Raw genomic sequence first — 24198 nt, forward strand, 5'->3', positions numbered from 1 at the left:
TATTTGAGTGCACTGAATATTTAATTGTTTGCAAGCAATTGTTGAATACATCTCTACTGAAGCCAGCTACTGGGGTTGTTTAAAGTACTTGGCTTATTCACAGCATTTAACAGAAACAGCAAGTAATTAAGTTTACTTAATACTTTCTGATTTTGCATACAGTCAGTACGTAACCAGAGCCCATCCATTTCTACACATCAGTGCACTGATACTGAGAGGGTTAAATGCTCAGCATTTTGCCTCACTTGATTGCTTTATAGAAAATAAGAAAGAGTAAATGTAATTCCTCTTTCAGGTCCTTTTAACATTTCCACCAAGCAAGAAACTGTACATTATATTTAAGCAATACCATATTATAATCATTCTTTGAGTTTATTGTTATAGATATTTAATATGTTGTTGGTTTGGTGTGTGTGTTTTTATGAGTGCTCCAATCAGCCTTATATGCCCAGTGGAATATCAGCATAGAAAGATTTATTGTGGATTTTATTCAACTGTCTCATTTATGTGCGTATTATTGGTTAGTTTGTTCAACACGCGGTTAAATGATTGTTTGTGCTCAGACCTATACTAGGTGTAGAGGGAATTTCAAAGGAGATCGAAGATACAGCTCTTACCCTGGTCCAGAATCTAGTGAGCAAAATATCCACATGAAATAACCAGAGAATAATTACAAAGAAATATAAGCCATGTAAGATAAATATACGCCTGAAAGCTTAGAAGAAGCAGAGAAAAGAAAGTGTGAGAAGGAGAGACACATCATTTACATGGGAATATACTGCAGAGAGTATAAAGAAATGGACAGTTTTTTATTATGTGACAATGCACACTGTCACAATGGTATGGTGATATGATTGTTGGAAAGATACTTATCCCAGCAAAGCCTGTATGAGTTCCTTCAATGTGGCATAAGAATACAACTTAAGACGCAAAGACAGCTACACAGAACAGGAGTCACATGGCAGCAGTCCTCATCAGAGGGAAAACATGAAGGCATCCATAGCTGATATTCTCCCTAATTGGGGTGAGGATCCTATCTTTGAGAAGGCGGTGGGATGGGGGGAGGAGTTGTAACTACCTAGTCCCTCTCAACTGCTTTTGAGAATCTGGCTATGTGCCTACGTGATCAACAGGTGCAAATAACACATTTTCCAATGCTTCTTGCTAGAATGATTGAATCAAGAGTCACTTTCCCAGAGGTACCACTGCCTCTGTAGGTCTAGATTTTAGGCCTTCCTAAAGTCTATTCCTTTAGTCCAGGGTTTCTCAACCTGGCACCGTTGGCATTTGGGGCTGGATAAGTTGCTGTGAGGTGCTGTCTTGTGCGTTATAGGATGCTTAGCAGCGTCCATGGCCAGTAGACCCTCACCTCAAGTTGTGACAGCCAACAGTGTCTCCAGACATTGCCACATGTCCCGGGTGGGGGGAGTGGGAAGGCAAAATCACCCTTGTGAGAACCACTGCTCTAGTTATAAAGCTCTAAAAGTAAATAAATATATACATGTCTAAACATTTACCAACCTTACATGGAGGTAGACACTGAGACTTACAAGGACGTGCTCTATGTTTTGCTTTCCTTTGTCCAGCTCTCCTTAATAATGCCATTAGACTCATTCTGGAAAGAAAATCTTTTGTTTATTTCCCTTTTCAAGGATGTGCTGTAGAATTTTTGAGCCTCATAGCCTCATAAGTCTAGTTTTGACCCAGAAGTCAGGACCTCTGTCACTTCATGCTACTGGAAACCTGTCCAGGTTTGAAGAGCATATCGTTCACACTACTTTGTTCTGTTTTATGCATAATATCAACCTCTGTGTCGTCTTCAGACCTCAGATCCAGAGAAACAGTTTATATGAAGAAAGCGTAGTAATGAGAGGTCTGGTTGTATCCAAAGGAATAAGATTTGTGATTATATATTATATTGTTCCTAAAAACTCTTGGCAAGTCAAGTTTCATCCAAAATAACTCTGATCATTTAAACCAATATTTTGTGTCCCAAGATAGACTTGAATACCTCAAAACATGTTAGGGCTCAGAATAAAAGTTTAACAGTAAAAAATACCTTACATTTATATAGTGAGTAGCAGTTTGCTAAATGTGATCACCTCCTTTCTTGGTGACTAACAGCTGTAGCATTTGAGACTGTGGAATAATTCCACATTCAGTGATTAATCTTTGGGCTTCCTTGCACCCCGGTTTTTTTTGGTTTTTTGGTTTTTTTGGCTGCGTTGGGTCTTCATTGCTGCGTGCGGGCTTTCTCTAGTTGCGATGAGCAGGGTCTACTCTGCACGGGCTTCTCATTGTGGTGGCTTCTCTAGTTGCAGAGCATGGGCTCTAGGCACGCAGGCTTCAGTAGCTGTGGCACGTGGGCTTAGTAGTTGTGGTGCATGGGCTTAGTTGCTCCACGGCATATAAGATCTTCCCGGACCAGGGCTCGAACCCGTGTCCCCTGCATCGGCAGGTGGATTCTTAACCCCTGCACCACCAGGGAAGTCCTGCACCCCAGTATTTTTTGAAAATATTTTTAGTAAAAAGGCATTTGGTACAGTTTAATATTTTTGTGGTGTGAATGAGTTGGTTGGTGGCTTGTAGCATAAACCAAACCAAAATTGCCATAAACCAAAATCGGAATCGTTTGAAGAATGCCCCCAAAATGTCTCGTCAGCAGTAGCAGTGGAGTTTGAGAAAACGTCATTGATGACATCAAAGTATCAAGCCATTGACTTCATGAGACAGAGAACAAGAATGAGGCATTGTGGGCTCTGGAGTCAGACTACCTGGGTTTAAATCCAACTTTGACCACTTAGTGACTCTGTGGCGTTTGAACAAATTACTTAGCCTATCACTGACTTTTTCCCCCCCTCCCTGTAAAAATGGTAAATACAGTAATACCTACTGCATGAAGTTTTTGTGAGGATTAAAGAGTTATTATATGTAAAGCACTGAGAATAGTACTCAGCAATATGTTAAATGCAATGTTAGCTGCTATTATTATTTATAAAGGAATAGATATAGGTATATCTTTGCCTGTTAGACTCTACAGTATTTATTTTAACAGCTTTTTCTCACATGGCCGCATTTCAGACTATATGATCTCACGTTTTAGAAGGAACATGAAATATGCTGTTCAAGGATTCCGTTACCTCTGCTTATGGTCGTGGGTGACGCTTAGGTTCCACATAGTCATTGTGTGCATTGGATGTGTATAACAGTTCTTCATAAAGAATAATAACCAGTAACATTTGGCATATTAATTCCTGTGCCAAGGTACCACCTTAACTCTATCTTATTAAGCTTCTTGAAAGAGAGCGTCACCATATAATATGAATTTCCAGAAACAAAAGCTCTTCATTCCCAAAGGGTGAGTGATAAGTAATAGTATTTGCTTTAGCAAATGCAGGTAAACTTGTGTATGTTTTGACTTTAGGGAACTTAATCTGCAGACTTTCCTGCAGAAAACAGAAGAAGACTAAAGCCTTACATCCAGAAGGGTGATAAGAGAATAAAACAATGAGAACCAAATCTCAGCCCAGAATAAAACATGGACAACCAACTTTCAAACTTTGCTTGATGATCTCATTTCAAGAGATGGTTAGAAGGGATAAAAGTTTAGTATCTTCTTCATAATGTTTTGACAATCCTGAAGTTTCAGTCATGTAAACTTTCTGTCTCCTGTATACTACCCTTTGAGGACTTTTACGCTATATGACAATAGTGAGAAAGAGTTTATCTGTTGACCATGTGCTATTGTAGACAATACTGGAAGAATGAAATGTATTGTTAGAAGGAAATTGCAAGGCCGGATTGATGTTTGAGAAACTGTAGGCACAAATGTCATGGTACCTTAATCAGGATTCTTTATAAGGTTTTGGACCCATTCTTCTCAGTCTTAGGGCTTCTAATCATTCTTGGTTTTATATCCACAAGTGAGGTCTGGGAATTCTCTCTCCTTAAGTGAAAAGTTTTTAAAAGCCAAGAATATGACTCTACTCTCTAATTTTGTCACTATTGTTGCACTCAGTTTTCTGAATTCTTTCATCAGAGCTGTTTCTCATAGCCAAGTTTGTCCTAAAAGCCTCGTAAATTGAAGAAAACAACCTTCAGGATTTAGTCTGAAAATTAGAGGCAATATTAACGCTTTTCAACAGCATCAAGTAAGTTTTGAAAGCTATGCAGTGCATCGCATTCCAAACTATTCTACCAAATACTCTGATCTTGTTCTGTGTTACTGGAAGTTGCCTATGCCCTAAGCATCTACTATGTCATTTAAGTTACTTTCATATTTAATGAAACCATCTAAAATCTGAAGCAAAGGAATTGGAGTTCCAATTCCAGCAGTTGACAGCTCACTCAGTTGTAGATGGGCAAAATATCAGGAAGGTTTTCTTTTTAAAATACTGTTTGTCAAGTTTTAGAATCAGGTTTTATAACTCTGGAATCTGATTTACAAAAACGGTTGGTAGATGTCCATTTTAAAGACTATGGGTAATCAACATTTTTTAAGGAACAGTCAACATTGTTCATTAGTTTCTCAATCATTAAAATCACCATAGGACAAAATTACTTTTTTTTCCCCCTGCGACACTTCCCTTTGTGGCACTTAATATGAGATTCTCCTGGCATTCTCTGTTGTTTCATTCCAAATCCACACACAGCGCAACTGGCCTCGTCATGTTTTGAATCAGATTTTGGAAAGCCCAGAGGGAGAAACCAGATACTACATTCATTTTATTCTAGACAGATGGCTCTCGATAGCAATTTCCACTGAGGTATGGCTCATGAAACGACAGTAGATACTGTTCTCTCATTGAATAGCAAAACAAAGCAGTTTACAGTAAAAGTTCACAGATATCCCAGCCTCACGCGGTGAGACAAGAGCCCACTTCCAACTTCTCACACTAGGAGATCCTTCTGGCCCTGTCAATTTTGACAAAAGCCAAGATCCCATCTGCTCTGAGAAAGCTTTGGAGGCTCATGCAAAGCTCAGCTGGTTGTTACCCAGGGATAAAATTCAAACTAATGGACCTTCCTCCACTTTTTAATTTTTTTTTTTTTGTAAATACAGTCATATCTATGTTTTATCCTTCGGCAGGATTTTTGCTTTTACTCATTACTGTGTGCTTAGTAGTGTTCTAAAAATGATATAGTACCAAATCAACAGCAAATGAAATAAAACATATGTGTGGCCAAGCACTGCTTTGCAAACCATAGACTACCCCTCTCAATCATGCTACCTGTCAAGTATCAAACCTGAGTATTGACATCAACTGAAAGACCTCATTTACCTGTCGCGTGATTTGGATTTGTTAAGCCCAGAGAGGAAGCCTAGGGTGATTAAATGCAAACGTTGACACCATAGTAATCTTTCTTGCCCTTTGCAGTAAATTGCCCCATGGTTAATATAGAGAAAAAATTTTAATTACTCAGAATGTTATATATGGATCTTAAGGATTAAATATCACCAGTGGACTTGCATCTCCACTGTTGGACTGGTATTATGCATGGAGCACTATTCATTCAGAAGGTACTTACTGAGTGGCTACTCTGTGGCAGGCACTGTTCTAGGTACTTATCCTCAGAACCTAAGGCAGTTCAGTGTATGGTTTAGAGACAGAGAGTTCTAATTACATTTCTGCCATTTACTAGCTCCTTTATTCATTTTTTTTATTTTTTGGAAATTAATCTTTCTTTGGCATAGCTTCTTCAGCTGTAAAATGTAAATAATAACAGTAACCAACTCATAGGGTTGTTGTGAGAGTTAAGTGAGTTGAGAGGAAGCATGTATGCAAGTGCAGCTATTAGAACAGTGCTCAGTAAGCTCAGCTGCTCTCATTATTGCCATTATTATGAGAAGGAGAAAGAGTCTTATATTGGTCCGCTCTGTGTCTGCAAGTTCTACCATTCGTAATTTCTTTGGCTTAAGAAAGTACACGTGGGGCTTCCCTGGTGACGCAGTCGTTGAAAGTCCACCTGCCGATGCAGGGGACACGGGTTCGTGCCCCGGTCCGGGAAGATCCCACATGTCGCGGAGTGGCTGGGCCCGTGAGCCATGGCCGCTGAGCCTGTGCGTCCGGAGCCTGTGCTCCGCAAGGGGAGAGGCCACAGCAGTGAGAGGCCCGCGTACCGCAAAAAAAAAAAAAAAAAAAAAAAAGTACATGTGTTACCCAGCGGCCTAATACATCAACAGCTATTGATACCAAAACATAAACTGATTATTAGGATTACCCCAAAAGAAAGCACATCCCTAAGGGTATGGGACTAAGGGCAGTGTTGTTTTTATGAGAGTGAGAAGTTTATTAATGAAAGGAGGAAACACATTAAGGTTCATTGCCTTGGTGGGCATTGTGGTCATCCGAAAGACAGTACAAGGTCTTGCATCCCTGGCTAGGGATAGTTGAAAAGTGGGTGGAGGGGCCCTGATTATAAGACTCTCAGGTTTTCCCAAGGCCAGCCTTGGCCTTAAGTTATATCTTTCTGCTATTAAAATGTGAACGTGGAGAATAGGATCTGCAAGAAAAAATATGCTTAGCAGTTAACAAGCATAAACAGACTGCCTGGGTTCAAAACCTGAATATGCCACTTAATAGAAGTGTAACCTTGAGCATATTCCTTAAATGACCTTTGACATCCATAAAACGAGCATGATAAAATTTTATGGGGCTGCTGACAATTAAATTAGACCTAGAAACAATGTCTGACAGAAAAAACTCAGTAAATATGCCTCTATCATTGTTATTGTACTTTGCTATTATTGGAGCTGCTTTGTTTTAATTATTTAGTTTCTTTCCAAAGGCTTAACTTGATTTTGCTTGTGCTGTGTGGGCCTTTGGCTGAATTTGAAGTTCAAGTTCCAAATCTTTTTTAGCCTCATTTTGTTATAGTTTCAGTATTCTACCAGTGATCTCAATCGTACCAATGCAAAATTAGTTTGTTGTTGAAGTACCAAATTTGAAAGCGAAGTTATTTTCTTGGTTCCATGTCTAGTTGAAATTCTAGCACTAGAATTTGGGCAGATCTCCTTGTATTTTAGTCCCTATCTGCAAAATTAAAAATACTATCTAAACTTAGTTTCATTTACAAATTACATATAGCATGTGAAAACCGCCCCTCGGGTTCCTAAAATTCAGACTTCTTAAGGAGTTAAGTTGATGATTAACCTAATCAGATTCCATTTGCTCATAACATTTAAGAATTCAGTTTTTGATATCATGAATGCCAAAGTTTTAAAGAACTGCTGGGTAATCCTAAATTACTCCACTGAGCAGATTAACAATTACTATTAGTATCATTTTAGATACGTGCAAAAGTATTGGTGTAGGGACAATAAAACTTCATTAACGGAGGTAACTACAACTGGAGGTGTAGGAAAATTGACCTGAGTTGAGTCCTGTGTTCACAGTGTATAATGGAAGAATTTTCTAAGCAAAATGATAGTATTCTCTCTTTGGTCTTCACCTATTGTTAGAAAAGTTTCTGAAACCCATTTACTCTATAATGAATATATTTGTTAATTGCTTAAAATGTTATACCTCCATTAAGATAGTTATAGTTTATCACCAAGTATGAAGCTCAAGGAATGAAGCTCAGATTGTGAAATTCCAGCTGCCATCCAGTGGGAATGGTAGGTATTTTTTGGACAGAGGAATCTTTTGAGTAGCCTTAAGTGCATCAGGTAGATGCCTCGTCCCCAAAGTCTAGTTCATCTGATTTCAGTCTAGATGCTACTGTCTACACATCACACACATCACACTTTAGAACAGAAGTGGCAGATATATTTTAGCTCATTTGGCAATAGTTGATTGTCAGTAATTACATGAATTTCGGTTGAGAAGAGTTCTGAGACCCAGTCCAAATTAGCAGAAAAGAGTATGTGATTTATTAACACTGAATGAAGGAAAGGGAGCAGCAGCATTTGTGTAAAGTATTTATAATCCTGATTCTAATCCTGAACCTTGAATTCACCAAGGGCATAGACTGTGTCTTACTCATTTTTGTACCACTAGTGCCCAACATAGAACACTCTGTGGCTTTTAATAAATTTTTATTGAAATTAAAATTTTATATTTTAATAAATATAAAGTTATGAATTCATATTCATAAAATACTTTGCACTGTATATACACATACATTTTTCTCTGAGAGATCTTAATTGTAATTATCTTTTATGTTAAAAAAAAAAAGATACAAGCACAGAAATGAAGAATGACTTGTACCATCATCTGAGAGCAAATGGACTGAAAAACTGTGACTAGAATCCACTGCTTCTCATTCTCTCAGTCCTGGTCCTAGTCTAGTCCTAGTCTCTTTGGCCAAGAGCTTTTGGATTGCTATGAAGGAGATCTTACACATACTAACCAATTTTTTTTTCATACTTTGCCAAGGTCTGTCGAGTTGCTTATGAAATCATGCAGACACTGCATCCCGATGCCTCTGCAAACTTCCACTCTTTGGATGACATCTACTATTTTGGAGGTCAAAATGCCCACAACCAGATTGCCATTTATCCTCACCAACCTCGAACTGCAGATGAAATCCCCATGGAACCTGGAGATATCATTGGTGTGGCTGGAAATCATTGGGATGGCTATTCTAAAGGTGTCAACAGAAAACTGGGAAGGACGGGCCTATATCCCTCCTACAAAGTTCGAGAGAAGATAGAAACAGTCAAGTACCCCACATATCCTGAGGCTGAGAAATAAAGTTTAGATGGATGAGAAAGACAACCAAACTCAGTTCAAACCGTTTGAGCCAAACAGTAGATGAAGAAGGCCCCAACCTAACAACTCATGGTTAAATGAGTCAACACCCTCAGCGCCAGGAGCAGCTGGGATCTGACAGATGCTTCATTGGTGGAATTCCTCTTTAACAAGGGCTACCGTGCCCTCAAAACCACGCACAGTCCAATAATGTACTCACGTATAACATACAAACAGGTTGTTTTCTACTTCGCCCGTTCTTTCAAGATTATGTCCCCATGAAACAAACACTGCCACATTGTGTAATTTAAGTGACACAGACATTTTGTGTGAGACTTCAAACATGGTGCCTATATCTGAGAGACCTATGTGACCTAACGAGATGACTCAAATAGCTCCCTCCTGTGGGGAGCTTGATTCTTAGCCAGTGGTGGTATTGTAACCACTGAATTCACTCCAATCAACAGATTCAAAATGAGAATGGATGTCTTTGTCTGGAATTTTTTTTTTGAGTAATTGTACCAGTTCATCCACCTCATCATTAATAAGTGAAGGATACAACAGAAAATAAAATATTCATACTCCATTAGGAACTTTTGTAAAACAATACCATGAACAGATTCTTTAGTACTCAATGTTTCCGGACATTCTCTTTGATAACAAAAAATAAATTTTAAAAAGGAATTTTGTAAAGTTTCTAGAATTGTATATCATTAGATGATGATGTGGCCAGCTTTATAGTGGAAAATGTTGATAAAAAGAAGAGTTTTAGAGTTCTGCTTTACTTTTTTTTTTTTTTTTTTTCTGTTTCAGATTGAGTGGCTTAGCTCAGAGAGTCATTGGTCCATTTTAACACTGAAAACTGAGTTTAGTTGGTGCACATTACAGAGTTGCTCAGAACCATCTTAGGGAAATTTTATTTTATTATTTTGGACATTGTTTATTTGATTTAATTGAATCAGATAATCATACTCCTCAGTGCCAGAGGAACTATCCCCTCCACTCCCAAGCTAACAATTTCAGGCTTGTTCTTTCTTATTGCGGCTATTGTCACTTTTTGTGAGTTGAGACCTGTTGTTTTATCCAGAAAATGATTTGTGCCCTTTCCTATCATGTCCTGCTTTTGAGAGTACCAGGAATCTGTGGGGTTGGGAAGCTGGCTCTGTTTCCTTTTTTTTTTTTTTTTTTTTTTACTTTATTTATTTATTTATTTACTTTTGGCAGCATTGGGTCTTCATTGCTGTGCGCAGGCTGTCTCTATCTTGCGGCAAGCGGGGGCTACTCCTTGTTGCGGTACACAGGCTTCTCATTGCGGTGGCTTCTCTTGTTGCAGAGCACAGGCTCCAGGTGGGCGGGCTTCAGTAGTTGTGGCGCACAGGCTCAGTAGTTGTGGCTCGAGGGCTCTAGAGCGCAGGCTCAGTAGTTGTGGTGCACGGGCTTAGTTGCTCCCTGGCATGTGGGATCTTCCCAGAACAGGGCTCGAACCCATGTCCCTTGCACTGGCAGGTGGATTCTTAACCACTGCGCCACGAGGGAGGTCCCTGGCTCTTCTGAAGTATGCATCTCATACTACATAGAGTTTGGTGAACAAAGGAGAGAGGAACCAGTATGAGACCCAAAATGGACTTGGGAATAACTCTTCCAAATACTTCCTTTTAGTAATTCCACATCAGAATCACTTTGGAAGACAAGACTTTGATGCTCTCTCTGCTTTCTCTCTGAACATCACTTTTCTCCTTATAAGAACACTTCCTCTTTTCTGTACCCTGCCTCTTTTAGATGCCTGGTAGGAGTATTTCATAGCATTGTTTTACCTTCTGAAAGAAAAATTTGATCCATGTAGGAACCAGTAGCAGGCCTGGTATTAAATATCAGGAATCCTAGACAGAAAAGCCCTGTTCTTCACATCATCTCTAAATGAAAATACCTGTATGTAAAATATCCCCACCAAACTTCCCTATATTCTTTCTACCTCTCCATTCAGGTCTCCCAGGACTAACCATCTAGTGTCAGTAAGCAATTTTCAATTTAGTTTTGGTACAAATAAGTCGTTTGAAACAAAAATCTCCAACTAAGCAGAGGTACTTTTGAATATGAGTTATTTTCTAATTCTCATCTCACTTGTCATCAGAACATCAGTAACCATGGGTTTTTATTTCCTCTGCTGAGATTTCCTGTTTTTATTCATTACAAGCATGTTTTCCTTTAATTTTTTGAACATCATTATAAAAAATGCTTTAAAATACTTTTCTGCTAAATCTAATATCTGAATCATCTCAAAGTTGGTCTCTATTTGTCTTTGCTCTAGAAAAAGAATCATAGTTTTCTGGTTATTCAAATGTTGAGTAAATTTAGATTGTATCCTGCATGTTATAAATGTTAATGTTGTGGATTCTGTTATATTCCTCTGAAGAGTGCTGATGTTTTTTTGTCTGTGTTAGCAGGCGTTTAACTTCATTGAACTCAAATGTAAACTGTGTCTTGGGTAACAGCGCAAATCCCAATTATTTTATCTTTAGCTGGAGACTGCCCCACACATATATGGTTCAGGAGTCAGCTAGAGATTTGGGTAGATTTTACACACAGAATTTGGAGCTCTCTTTTTTTGCCTTTCTATCTTCTGAGATTTCCATCCTCACTTTCCAGCAGCTGTGGTTGCTCTGATTCTGTGGTGCCCTCTGTTTCTTCAGCCAGAAAGACAGCAGTTTTCTATCAGCCTAAAAGCCATAAAAATGAGAAACTCACCTTGTACCCTTCCCTTCTAAGTTTCAGCCTCTTTCCAGAATTCACCTGCTTTTTTTGTTCAGTATCCAATGACTTTGGGTAGCTTTTTTGTATTTTGTCAAAAGTTGATCATTGTTATCCATTGGAAGATCTGTTCAGTAGGTGCTTAAACTCTGTCATACAGGAAGTGAAACTCTGAAGCAGAGAGTTAAAATGAAAAAGTATGGTGGGGGAGGGAAGGGTCTCTGTTTAGATTCTGACCTTAACAGCTAAGCAGCCAGTGGCTTTAAGCAGGAAGGAAAAATGAAGAACTAACCAAGTTGTTAAACCTGCAGGTGTGAAGGGCTAATGAATACTGCTGACCATTTCCTTCTGAAAAGCTTTTCTGAGCCACGTTTTTGCAAATCATCAAGTACATGCTATACAGGCTGCCTTGTTGGGAGGACTGACATTTCTTCACCACTGCTATACTTTCGCCATGAGGGCCTGGTACTTTAAAACCCTACATGGTTTTGAATTGCGTGTAAAACTCTACATCGTTTTAAATTGTGCGACCAGTGCTAGATTAGGAAGATTTGGGTCTTTTCCTTGTTACAAGACCCATTTGTGAAAGAGCCTTACCTAGAAAACAAAGTTATTAGCCTGGGCTCATTGAATGTGGATACCACCATCCTGCATACTAATGACAAAACAGTTACAAAAGTTCTTTCTGGTCCTATCACTCAAGTCTGATTTAGTGCTGAGCTGAACTTAAAGAGTTCATGCCTGTTGTCAAAGGGCTCCCAGCCCTAATTCAGGGTTTCTTTGTGTCCCAGGTGAATGGGACTAGTTGCTTCCCTCTCTGAGCTTTAGTTTTTTTTCTATCATATAGAGCCTAACCTGTTTCCTGGGTTCCCTCTTTAGAAAGTTGAGAACATGAATGGCCTCAGCTTCCGAGGGGCTTGAGAGTTAAAAAAGAAAAACCACATCTAAAAAGCTATCTCATAGAGTGACTGTCATCATCCTTTAGCTAGAGAGACTGTAATCACTGTATATTCAGTAAGCAGGAAAAGTACTGGAGTCTAAATGGTGCCTCTAGAAGAATCTCCTCTGCCTCAATGAGAGTAAATCTCTCTTACTTAAGGTGCAATAGACATGTCCAATTTGACCATAGCCAACCACCTGATTTTTCATTTGCGCTCCTGGGAGGCTGTGCAATAGCCAGGATCAGTAGTGTCGTATAGAATAGATGTGTGGCTTAGGGGTTGACAATTTGGGGACTGGGCTTTAACACCCTAATTTATGCCAGATACAGACTCTAGGGAATTTTTTAAGTGCCATGCCCAGAAGGAAGCACAAAGGAGAATTTGCCTCTACACTTACTGGTTCCTGATGGCAGTCTCCCTTTTGGAAACATGGAGGGAGCTGTTCCAGGATCCTTGGAAGGGCAGAGGCAGGCCGTGGCAAGCTCTTTGGCTTCAACTTTCATTGATACTATGCATGTTTGAGCACTTGCCCCTCGACAGTGCATTCACTTTTGGTTCTTTATACAAGTAAGAAGCCCTGACTCTGAGTACTTGCTTAGCTGTTCAGCCTTGCCATCTGCAGTCCAGTTCAGTTGCCACCTGCTTTCTCCTTTCCTTATTCTTTTTTTTTTTTAATATTACATATTTTTTAACATCTTTATTGGAGTATAATTGCTTTACGATGTTGTCTTAGTTTCTGCTGTATAACGAAGTAAATCAGCTATACGTATACATATATCCCCATATCCCCTCCCTCTTGTGTCTCCCTCCCACCCTCCCTATCCCACCCCTCTATGTGGTCACAAAGCACCAAGCTGATCTCCCTGTGCTATGCAGCTGCTTCCCACTAGCTATCTATTTTACATTTGGTAGTGTATATATGTCAGTGCTACTCTCTCATTTCGTCCCAGCTTACCCTTCCCCGTCCGCATCCCCATGTCCTCAACTCCATTCTCTACGTCTGCATCTTTATTCCTGTCCTGCCCCTAGGTTCATGAGAACCATTATATATATATTTTTTAGTTTCCATATATATGTGTCAGCATACGGTATTTGTTTTTCTCTTTCTGACTGACTTCACTCTGTATGACAGACTCTAGGTCCATCCACCTCACTAAAAATAATTCAATTTCATTTCTTTTTATGGCTGAATAATATTCCATTGTATATATGAGCCACATCTTCTTTACCCATTCATCTGTCGATGGACACCTAGGTTGCTTCCATGTCCTGGCTATTGTAAATAGTGCTGCAATGAAAACTGTGGTACCTGACTCTTTTTGAATTATGGATTTCTCAGGGTATATGCTCAGTAGTGGGATTGCTGGGTCGTATGGTAGTTCTCTTTTTATTTTTTTAAGGAACCTCCATACTGTTCTCCATAGCGGCTGTATCAATTTACATTCCCACCAACAGTGCAAAAGGGTTCCCTTTTCTCCACACCCTCTCTAGCATTTATTGTTTGTAGATTTTTGATGGTGGCCATTCTGAACCCTGTGAGGTGATACCTCATTGTGGTTTTGATTTGCATTTCTCCAATGATTAGTGATGCTGAGCATCCTTACATGTGTTTGTTGGCAATCTGGATATCTTCTTTGGAGAAATGTCTATTTAGATCTTATGCCCATTTTTGGATTGGGTTGTTTGTTTTTTTTGATATTGAGCTGTGTGAGCTGCTTGTATATTTTGGAGATTAATCCTTTGTCAGTTGCTTCGTTTGCAGATATTTTCTCCCATTCTTAGGGTTGCCTTTTTGTCTTGTTTATGGTTTCTTTTTCTGTGCAAAAGCTTTTAAGTTTCATTAGGTCCCATTTGTTTATTTTTGTTTTTATTTCCATTTCTCTAGGAGGTGGGTCAAAAAGAACCTTGCTGTGATTTATGTCAAAGAGTGTTCTTGCTATGTTTTCCTCTGAGTTTTATACTGTCTGGCCTTACATTTAGGTCTTTAATCCATTTTGAGTTTATTTTCGTGTATGGTGTTAGGAAGGGTTCTAATTTCATTCTTTTACATGTAGCTGTCCAGTTTTCCCAGCTTATTGAAAAGGCTGTCTTTTCTCCATTGTATATTCTTGAATCCTTTATCAAAGATAAGGTGGCCATATGTGCATGGGTTTACCTCTGGGCTTTCTGTCCTGTTCTATTGATCTATCTTTCTGTTTTTGTGCCAGTACCATACTGTCTTGATTGCTGTAGCTTTGTAGTACAGCCTGAAGTCAGGGAGCCTGATTCCTCCAGCTCCGTTTTTCTTTCTCAAGATTGCTTTGGCTATTTGGGGTCTTTTGTGTTTCCATACAAGTTGTGAAATTTTTTGTTCTAATTCTGTGAAAAATGCCATTGGCAGTTTCATAGGGATTGCATTGAATCTGTAGATTGCTTTGGGTAATATAGTCATTTTCAGAATGTTGATTCTTCCAATCAAGAACATTGTATATCTCTCCATCTGTTGGTATCATCTTTAATTTCTTTCATCAGTGTCTTATAGTTTTCTGCATACAGGTCTTTTGTCTCCTTAGGTAGGTTTATTCCTAGGTATTTTATTCTTTTTGTTGCAATGGTAAATGGGAGTGTTTCCTTAATTTCCCTTTCAGATTTTTCATCATTAGTGTATAGGAATGCAAGAGATTTCTGTGCATTAATTTTATATCCTGCTACTTTATAAATTCATTGATTAGCTCTAGTAGTTTTCTGGCAGCATCTTTAGGATTCTCTATGTATAGTATCATGTCATCTGCAAACAGTGACAGCTTTACTTCTTCTTTTCCGATTTGGATTCCTTTATTTCTTTTTCTTCTCTAATTTCTGTGGCTAAAACGTCCAAAAGTATGTTGAATAATAGTGATGAGAGAGTGGGCATCCTTGTCTTGTTCCTGATATTAGAGGAAATGATTTCAGCTTTTCACCATTGAGAATGATGTTGGCTGTGGGTTTGTCATATATGGCCCATATTATGTTGAGATAAGTTCCCTCTATGCCTGCTTTCTGGGGAGTTTTTATCATAAATGGGTGTTGAATTTTGTTGAAAGCTTTTTCTGCATCTATTGAGATGATCATATGGTTTTTATCCTTCAGTTTGTTAATATGGTGTATCACAATGATTGATTTGCGTATATTGAAGAATCCTTCCATTCCTGGGATAAACCCCACTTGATCATGGTGTATGATCCTTATAATGTGCTGTTGAATTTTGTTTGCTAGTATTTTGTTGAGGATTTTTGCATCTATGTTCATAGTGATACTTGTCTCTGGTTTTCTTTTTTTGTGACATCTTTGTCTGGTTTTGGTATCTGTGATGGTGGCCTCATAGAATGAGTTTGGGAGTGTTCCTCCCTCTGCTATATTTTGGAAGAGTTTGAGAAGGGTAGGTGTTAGCTCTTCTCTAAATGTTTGATAGAATTCGCCTGTGAAGCCATCTGGTCCTGGGCTTTTGTTTCTTGGAAGATTTTTAATCACAGTTTCAATTTCAGTGCTTGTGATTGGTCTGTTTATATTTTCTATTTCTTCCTGGTTCAGTCTCAGAAGGTTGTGCTTTTCTAAGAATTTGTCCATTTCTTCCAGGTTGTCCATTTTATTGGCGTATAGTTGCTTGTACTAATCCCTCATGATCCTTTGTATTTCTGCAGGGTCAGTTGTTACTTCTTTTTCATTTCTAATTCTGTTGATTTGAGTCTTCTCCCTTTTTTTCTTGATGATTCTGGATAAAGATTTATCAATTTTGTTTATCTTCTCAAAGAACCAGATTTTAGTTTTACTGATCTTTACTGTTGTTGCCTTTATTTATTTCTCTTTTTTTTTTTTTTTTGGTTTATTTGAGATGTTTCTTGTTTCTTGAGGCAGGATTGTATCGCTATAAACTTCCCTCTTAGAACTGCTTTTGCTGCATCCCATAGGTTTTGGGTCGTCGTGTTTTCATTGTCATTTGTTTCTAGGCACTTTTTGATTTCCTTCTTGATTTCTTCAGTGATCTCTTGGTTATTTAGTAGAGTATTTGTTAGCCTCCCTGTCTTTGTATTTTTTTACAGTTTTTTTTTTCTGTAATTGATATCTAGTCTCATAAAGTTGTGGTTGGAAAAGATACTTGATAAGATTTCAATTTTCTTAAATTTACCAAGGCTTGATTTGTGACCCAAGATATGATCTATGCTGGAGAATGTTCCATGAGCACTTGAGAAGAAAGTGTATTCTTTTGTTTTTGGATGGAATGTCTTATAAATATCAATTAAGTCCATCTTGTTTAATGTGTCATTTAAAGCTTGTGTTTCCTTATTTATTTTCATTTTGGATGATCTGTCCATTGGTGAAAGTGGCGTGTTAAAATCCCCTACTACTATTGTGTTACTGTCGATTTACCCTTTTATGGCTGTTAGTATTTGCCTTATGTATTGAGGTGCTCCTATGTTGGGTGCATAAATATTTACAGTTGTTATATCTTCTTGGATTGATCCCTTGTTCATTATGTAGTGTCCTTCTCTGTCTCTTGTAATTGTCTTTATTTTAAAGTCTATTTTGTCTGATATGAGAATTGCTACTGCCGCTTTCTTTTGATTTCCATTTGTGTGGAATATCTTTTTCCATCCCCTCACTTTCAGTCTGTATGTGTCCCTAGGTCTGAAGTGGGTCTCTTGTAGACAGCATATATACGGGCCTTGTTTTTGTATCCATTCAGCCAATCTGTGTCTTTTGGCTGGAGCATTTAATCCATTTACATTTAAGGTAATTATCGATATGTATGTTCCTATTGCCATTTTCTTAATTGTTGTGGGTTTTTTTTTCGTAGATCCTTTCCTTCACTTATGTTTCCTGCCTAGAGAAGTTCCTTTAGCATTTGTTGTAAAGCTGGTTTGGTGGTGATGAATTCTGTTAACTTTTGCTTGTCTGTAAAGCTTTTGATTTCTCTGTTGAATCTGAATGAGATCCTTGCTGAGTAGAGTAATCTTGGTTGTAGGTTTTTCCCTTTCATCACTTTATATATGTCCTGCCACTCCCTTCTGGCTTGCAAAGTTTCTGCTGAAAAATCAGCTGTTAACCTTATGGGGATTCCCTTGTATGTTATTTGTTGCTTTTCCCTTGCTGCTTTTAATATTTTTTCTTTGTATTTAATTTTTGATAGTTTGATTAATATGTGTCTTGGCATGTTTCTCCTTGGATTTATCCTGTATGGGACTCTCTGTGCTTCCTGGACTTGATTGACCATTTCCTTTCCCATGTTAGGGACATTTTCAATTATAATCTCTTGAAATATTTTCTTAGACCCTTTCTTTTTCTCTTCTTCTTCTGGGACCCCTATAATTCGAATGTTGGTGCATTTAATGTTGCCCCAGAGGTCTCTGAGACTGTCCTCAATTCTTTTCATTCTTTTTTCTTTATTCTGCTCTGTGGTAGTTATTTCCACTATTTTATCTTCCAGGTCACTTATCCATTCTTCTGCCTCAGTTATTCTGCTATTGATTCCTTCTAGAGAATTTTTAATTTCATATATTGTGTTGTTCATCATTGTTTGTTTGCTCTTTAGTTCTTCTAGGTCTTTGTTAAACATTTCTTGTATTTTCTCCATTCTATTTCCAAGTTTTTGGGTCATCTTTGCTATCATTACTCTGAATTTTTTTTCAGGTAGACTGCCTACTTCCTCTTCATTTGTTTGGTCTGGTTGGGTTTATACCTTGCTCCTTCATCTGCTGCATGTTTCTCTGTCTTCCCATTTTGCTTAACTTACTGTGTTTGGGGTCTCCTTTTCGCAGGCTGCAGGTTCGTAGTTCCCATTGTTTTTGATGTCTGCCCCCAGTGGGTAAGGTTGGTTCAGTGGCTTGTGTAGGCTTCCTTGTGGAGGGGACTGGTGCCTGTGTTCTGGTGTGTGGGGCTGGACCTTGTCTTTCTTGTGGGCAGGGCCGTGTCCAGTGGTGTGTTTTGGGGTGTCTGTGAACTTAGTATGATTTTAGGCAGCCTCTCTGCTAATGGGTGGGCTTGTGTTCCTGTCTTGCTAGTTGTTTGGCATGGGACGTCCAGCACTGGAACTTCCTGGCCGTTGGGTGGAGCTGGGTCTTAGCATTGAGGTGGAGATCTCTGGGAGAGCTCTCGCTGATTGATATTACATGGGGCATGGAAGTCTCTGGTGGTCCAGTGTCCTGACCTCGCCTCTCCCACTTCAGAGGCTCAGACCTGACACCAGGCTCGAGTACCAAGACCCTGTCTGCCACACAGCAGATGAGTGGTTTATTACCAAGGGTATTAAAGCACAGGAACCAACAGCCAGATGAAGAGATTCATAGGGTGAGGTCGAGAGCAAAGAAACCTCAGTCCTCTTGGAGTTTGGAGCCCAGCACAGTGGCACATGGAGGCATTCTGCTTTACCAACCTGGAAGCTGTATGAAACCCCTCCTTTTGGATTTTAATGGTGGCTTCACTCTCTCCTTATTCTTAAATAAGACAATCTTGATTTTTTATTTCTAGAGAAAATGATCTCTTGTGAATGGTTCCTTTGTTAACTATTCCATTCCTCCTGCAGTTCCTATCCTAATTACTTACACAGACTATAGTTTTGTCATTGTCATCTCCAAGATAGAAAGGAAACTAGATATCCCCTGGGACAGTTTTAGGTAATATAATTCTGTCTCTGAGGTATAATGATGCTATGATACTGTGTATTCGGGGCCTTTTAAGCTAAAGATTTCAAAGATTCTCACAAATCAGTGTCTTTATTCTCAAGGGGAATGTGGCTAGGGCATCCTTTGTCAATCAGGACAGAACCTGCACCTTTTTTTTAAAAGCGATGTATTGAAGGCCATGGCATAGCCATTTGGTGTTTTGGGAAGAGAACCAGGAAGAGAGCTCGGAGCTCCTACTGACCTCCTATCATCTGTAACTGTAACCTCTCCTCCAGCATCAGTGTCCCGTGGAGGCCATTGTTCCCTAACTACCTGTGTGGGTAGAGAAAAGGCCATTAACAAAGGGAAAGCAGCATGTTTGTTCATAACCCAGCTGGGCGTGAGAGCATCTGGCGGAGGCTGGGAATGTGCAGTGCTATGTACAGAGAGCACAGATAGTTTAAACTGTGGGTGTAGTCAGCAGTCTGAGGAATGCTGGGACTTGGAGTTTCTGGCTAGACTTAACTTCCCTAGTGGATTGCAGCCCCTAAGAATTTTCTGGCCCAGCACAGGAAATGAAGGGTAGTGGGTGCAAAGGCAGAAGACATAGTTCTCAGTTTTGTTTCTCCTTGTCATTGTTCCTACAAGCCGGTAAGTCCCTGTACCTCACATTCCCTAGAAGAAAGATCAACAGTACTTACTGAAAATCATGGAACTGGGGTTGAGAACGCCTGGCCTTCAATGTCGACTCTGCCATTTAATGTGGACAGGTCAGATCATTTTAGAGCTCAATTTTCTTCACCTGTGAGATGAATTGTTTCGATTTAATCAGAGTTTGCAAATGTTGTTGTCTGTTTGGGTTCCATATGTCTAAACTGGGTAGCTACTACTCAGGCTCAGCTATTATTGTACTAAGGACATAATGTGGCCAGATCTTTGCTTTTCAAGATGAGCCAAATCTATTTATATGCAAAATTTCAAATTTTTACATACTGGCAGCTAATTCAAAAAATATATAAGACACTAAGCAGGGCAAATAAGAAATCTGTGGCTACTTTTGGTCCATGGTCCATTCGTTTACAACCGTTGGACTAGATCTAGAAAGTTCTTCTCTAACTTCAAGATTCTGTCTCTGGAAAGGATTGGTAAGATGGGTAACAGCTGTGCAGTGTTTCAGGTTCATATGCTGCATATGTCCCAATTCTTGGGCAGTGTCTACTCTGGAAAGGATTGGTAAGATGGGTAACAGCTGTGCAGTGTTTCAGGTTCATATGCTGCATATGTCCCAATTCTTGGGCAGTGTCTACTCAGCTGGTTTTCATCCTGGGCTCAGAAGTAACTTAATGTGCTAAATGACAGCTGTGCCGTGATAGTTCCTATCCTGGGCCCCTCTCAGACTTGGCCTTGAGGATCGAAAGTGGCTCTGTTTCAACTGTCCTGACCACCAATCTTGATTTCTTACAGTCAGGTTCACAGACTGGTGATGACTCTATAGGCCATAAACTGAGATGCCACCTTAGGGAGTTCCTGCTGTTTTTCTCCATTACATCCAAATGTCAAGATATCACAGTATACTTCAAGTCTGTGGTTCTCAGTGTAGAGAGAGATCAGGATTCTTGGTAGTCTTTAAGAAAGCATGGTGAACTAGGAGGTGCTGAATGATTGAAAATGAGCAGATATTTCTATTTTTAAAAATAAGAAGACAGAGTACCAACATGTAGACTGATAAATTCGGTAAGTTATAAGTAAGCTTCTGGACTAGATTATTAAAAAGTTAACTGTAATAACTGTGTAAGAACCAGACATACCAGACTAATTGTATTTCCGGCTTTAGAGTAAAGAGCATTACAGTAATAGCTAACATTTATTGAGCACTTTCTATGTACCTGGAATTTTTCTAAATACTTTACCTGAGTTAATTTATAATCACCATAATAATAAGGTTGGTACTATCACTTTATTGACTGGGAAACTGAAGCTCAGAAGTCTTAAGTAATTTGCCTGTGGTGATAAAGTTAGAGGGTGATAGAGCCAGGATACAAATGCAGACCGCCTCGCTTTTAACCACTGATGGATCACTGCGTCTCTGCATACTGTCTCTAGGATTTCAGCCTGGCAGTAACTGTTCTTGTGGATAAGATAGAGCAGCTGAGGCTGCTTGAGCATAGGTAGTTGTATTAAGAATCAGCTGTTCATTCAAAAGGTTTGATTAACTCAAGTCTCTGCTGGTTTGCCATAGAGCTCTATCCCGACTTGCTCACACAGTTTATTAATGCTTTGTAAAAGGACAGTGATGGGAACCATATGATATAGTAGTTAAAAGGATGAGTTCTCTTGTCAGTCTACTTGGGTTCAAATCCTGGGTCCTCTACCTATTGGCACTGTGACCTTGAGAGTAACTTTTCTGTACCTTCACTAAACCATCGATTAAATGAAAATAATACTAGTACATAACTACTTCATAGAGTTTTTGTGAGTGTTAAATAAGTTAACATATGAAAATCTCTTAGCCCGGTGCCTGGCACAAAGCTCAACAAATGTGAGCTGTTATCACTATTCTTTCTGCATCGTTAATCAAAAGCTTTAGCGACTAAAAGCTGAGATAGTAGTAAATTATATTGTTGGCGAGAATTAGGGCCCCTAAAAGTTGCTTAAAAATTGAAATGAAAGGGTAAATCTAGCATATACTCAGGGCTTAGAATCGCTGCATTGGATAACGAATACCAGAGCCCTTAACATACTGTACAGCTTACAAACGGAGTTTATTCTTAGATTCAGAAGGTCAGTTGTGTCTCACTTCAGCCTGTTGGAGATGTAACTAAAGACTTAGAGAATTTAGTTGCCCATAAACTCAGTATTGCCAATAGAGTGCTATGACACCCCCTCCCATTCTACCCTACCCCTCCAAAACAGAACTCTCCAGACGGAAAGTATTGGATTCTTGAATCTCATCTTGAATCCTGTGCTTGGTACTCCATGGTAACATCTTTAGATATTGGTGAGGCTGCTATGTGAAGAAGCAGGTAGCATTGTTTTATGTGACCACAGTGTGCAGAAGCAGCAACAATTAGAGTCAGTTTAACTCAGCACACGAAAGAACTGCCTAATAGTGTTGTTGATCGCGACACAAGCTAATCTAGATGACAGTTCCCTGTCCTTGAAGGGATGTCCAAGCAGAATTGGATGCCAGAGGGAACCTCAAGCATGCAGCAGGGGTTAGTTAACCTCCAAGTTCCTTCCGGCCCTAAATTTCTAAAATGGTCGTGGACTTATGGTCACATTGTAGAGACTGAAATTCCATCCAGGAAATAAGTGGTGCCAACCTGAAGCTGCCTGGGTTAGAAGCCTAGACAGCTTAATCTGGTAACAAAGAGGAACAAGGCCCTATCTGTTTGCCAGACCAGCTGACTGGGTCTTTTTCTTTATCTCAGTTACAATCAAGAAACTTAATTTCTTACATTACATAACATAACAGGCTTTGTAAATCTACCTGTTTAAATTTGGAAACTCCTCTTTTGTTTGTTTTCTTTCCTACCTTTGTTTCCCTCTAAAGCTTCTTTCATGGAACACAGCTTTATTTTCATCTAAGCCAAGGGAAGAGGAATTTGTAGAGACAAAGGCCAAAAGAACTGAGGAGTCAGAGTTTCCTTAGAAGCCAAGAGTGGCAGTGACATCCCACTCTGGACTAGATCTGATTGTTCTTTCCATTCAAGAATTCAAAACAAGTGGGAGTCCCTTCTGACCTATTCCATTATTTTTAAAGTAATATCCGTAAACACTGGAAATTGTTTGCAAACATACCTCACAATTGATCACTGCGTACTGCTGGGTCACCACACCAAGAATGAGAACATACATGTGCTCAAGTTACAGAAGAAGGGGTTTGAAATCAGATAGCTCTAGTTTCAGATTCTGGCTTCACACCTGTTGAGGATCAACAAGTTTGATCTAACTGAGGTAATGCTCTTTCAAGAAATTCTCACTGATAATTCAAATAGCCAGAGTTCTGTAAGTCAGTAATTGGCAAGCTATAGCCTAAGGCCCTTTTTTTGTTAAGCAGAGTTTTATTGTAACACAGACCTGCCTGTTCATTTACGTATTGTTTATGGCTGCTTTCAAAGGCTACAACAACAAAGTTTAGTAGTTGTGACAAAGACTGATTGTGTGGCCCCCAAGGCCTAAAATATTTACTGTCTGACCTTTTATAGAAAAAAGTTTGTTGACCCCTGCTCTAAGTATCTTTTAGGTTCAAACTGATAATCCAAAGGGCTTAATATCCTACAATATTGTTTGAATCATCAGAGGAAAATCTAGTTGTGGTAGTAGTACGTTAGGCCCTCCACTAATCTATAAGGTGCCTAATTGTGGAAATTTGATGAAGGTGCTCCTTTAAACAATTATTGTAATATACTTCTTAGTATAACAAAACTCTTACTGCTATCTGCCAGGAAAGTTACTTAAGTATACAAATCTGCAGTGTCTACAATATTGCACCCCCCTGTACAGCTGTATACAGCAGTCCCAGTGCAGTAATGGGATCTGGTAAAAAGGACACTCTACTTGGAGTCAACAGACCTGGGTTCTGCTTGTAGCTCAGAAACTAACCTGCTGATATCTTAGGCAAGCTGCATAATTTGTCTCGACCTCAGTTTTCTTACCTTTAAAATATAGATAGCTCTTAGTTGTTGCTTTGAGAAATTACGTAAGAAGAGTAGACATAAAATTGCTTTGTTGGGCTTCCCTGGTGGCGCAGTGGTTGAGAGTCCGCCTGCCGATGGAGGGGACACGGGTTTGTGCCCCGGTCCGGGAAGGTCCCACATGCTGCGGAGCGGCTGGGCCCATGAGCCATGGCCGCTGAGCCTGCGCGTCCGGAGCCTGTACTCTGCGACGGGAGAGGCCCGTGTACCGCAAAAAAAAAAAAAAAAAAAAAAAATTGCTTTGTAAAAGCTTACAGCTCTGCAGAATCAATCTCCAGTCATGTTTTGGGCAGCTTCTATGGTTCTAGGACTGTAGTAGGTCCTGAAGAGAATGAAATCAGTTTAAAGAGCTTACAGTCTAACCGGGAAGTTGTACACATATGAACTGCACTGGAAAGTTACAGTTTAACGTAAAAAGTTATGTACATTTGAATAATTAGAGCACGAGTAACTTACTGACCTTGCGTTTACTGACCTCCTACTATGCGCCAGACAGTGCACT

The 24198-nt window shown here is 39.3% G+C and overlaps 1 protein-coding gene across 8 annotated transcripts in view; it reads left to right on the forward strand.

Annotated features, from left to right (window-relative positions):
• The window catches only part of FUT8 (fucosyltransferase 8), a 331756-nt gene extending 307793 nt beyond the window's left edge, over positions 1-23963 (forward strand). For all 8 annotated transcript variants that reach the window (XM_022570337.3, XM_089907845.1, XM_089907844.1 and 5 more), the window contains one exon: positions 8379-23963. In XM_022570337.3, coding sequence (XP_022426045.1) covers positions 8379-8696 — 318 coding nt within the window. In that variant the 3' untranslated portion in view covers positions 8697-23963. The remainder of the gene's footprint in view (positions 1-8378) is intronic.
• The last annotated feature ends 235 nt before the right edge of the window (positions 23964-24198 follow it).

This window comes from Delphinapterus leucas, chromosome 2 (genome assembly GCF_059928025.1).
Source record: "Delphinapterus leucas isolate spDelLeu-1000000601 "Yukka" chromosome 2, BTC_Dleu_Yukka2, whole genome shotgun sequence".
In the NCBI taxonomy this organism is placed as follows: domain Eukaryota; kingdom Metazoa; phylum Chordata; class Mammalia; order Artiodactyla; family Monodontidae; genus Delphinapterus; species Delphinapterus leucas.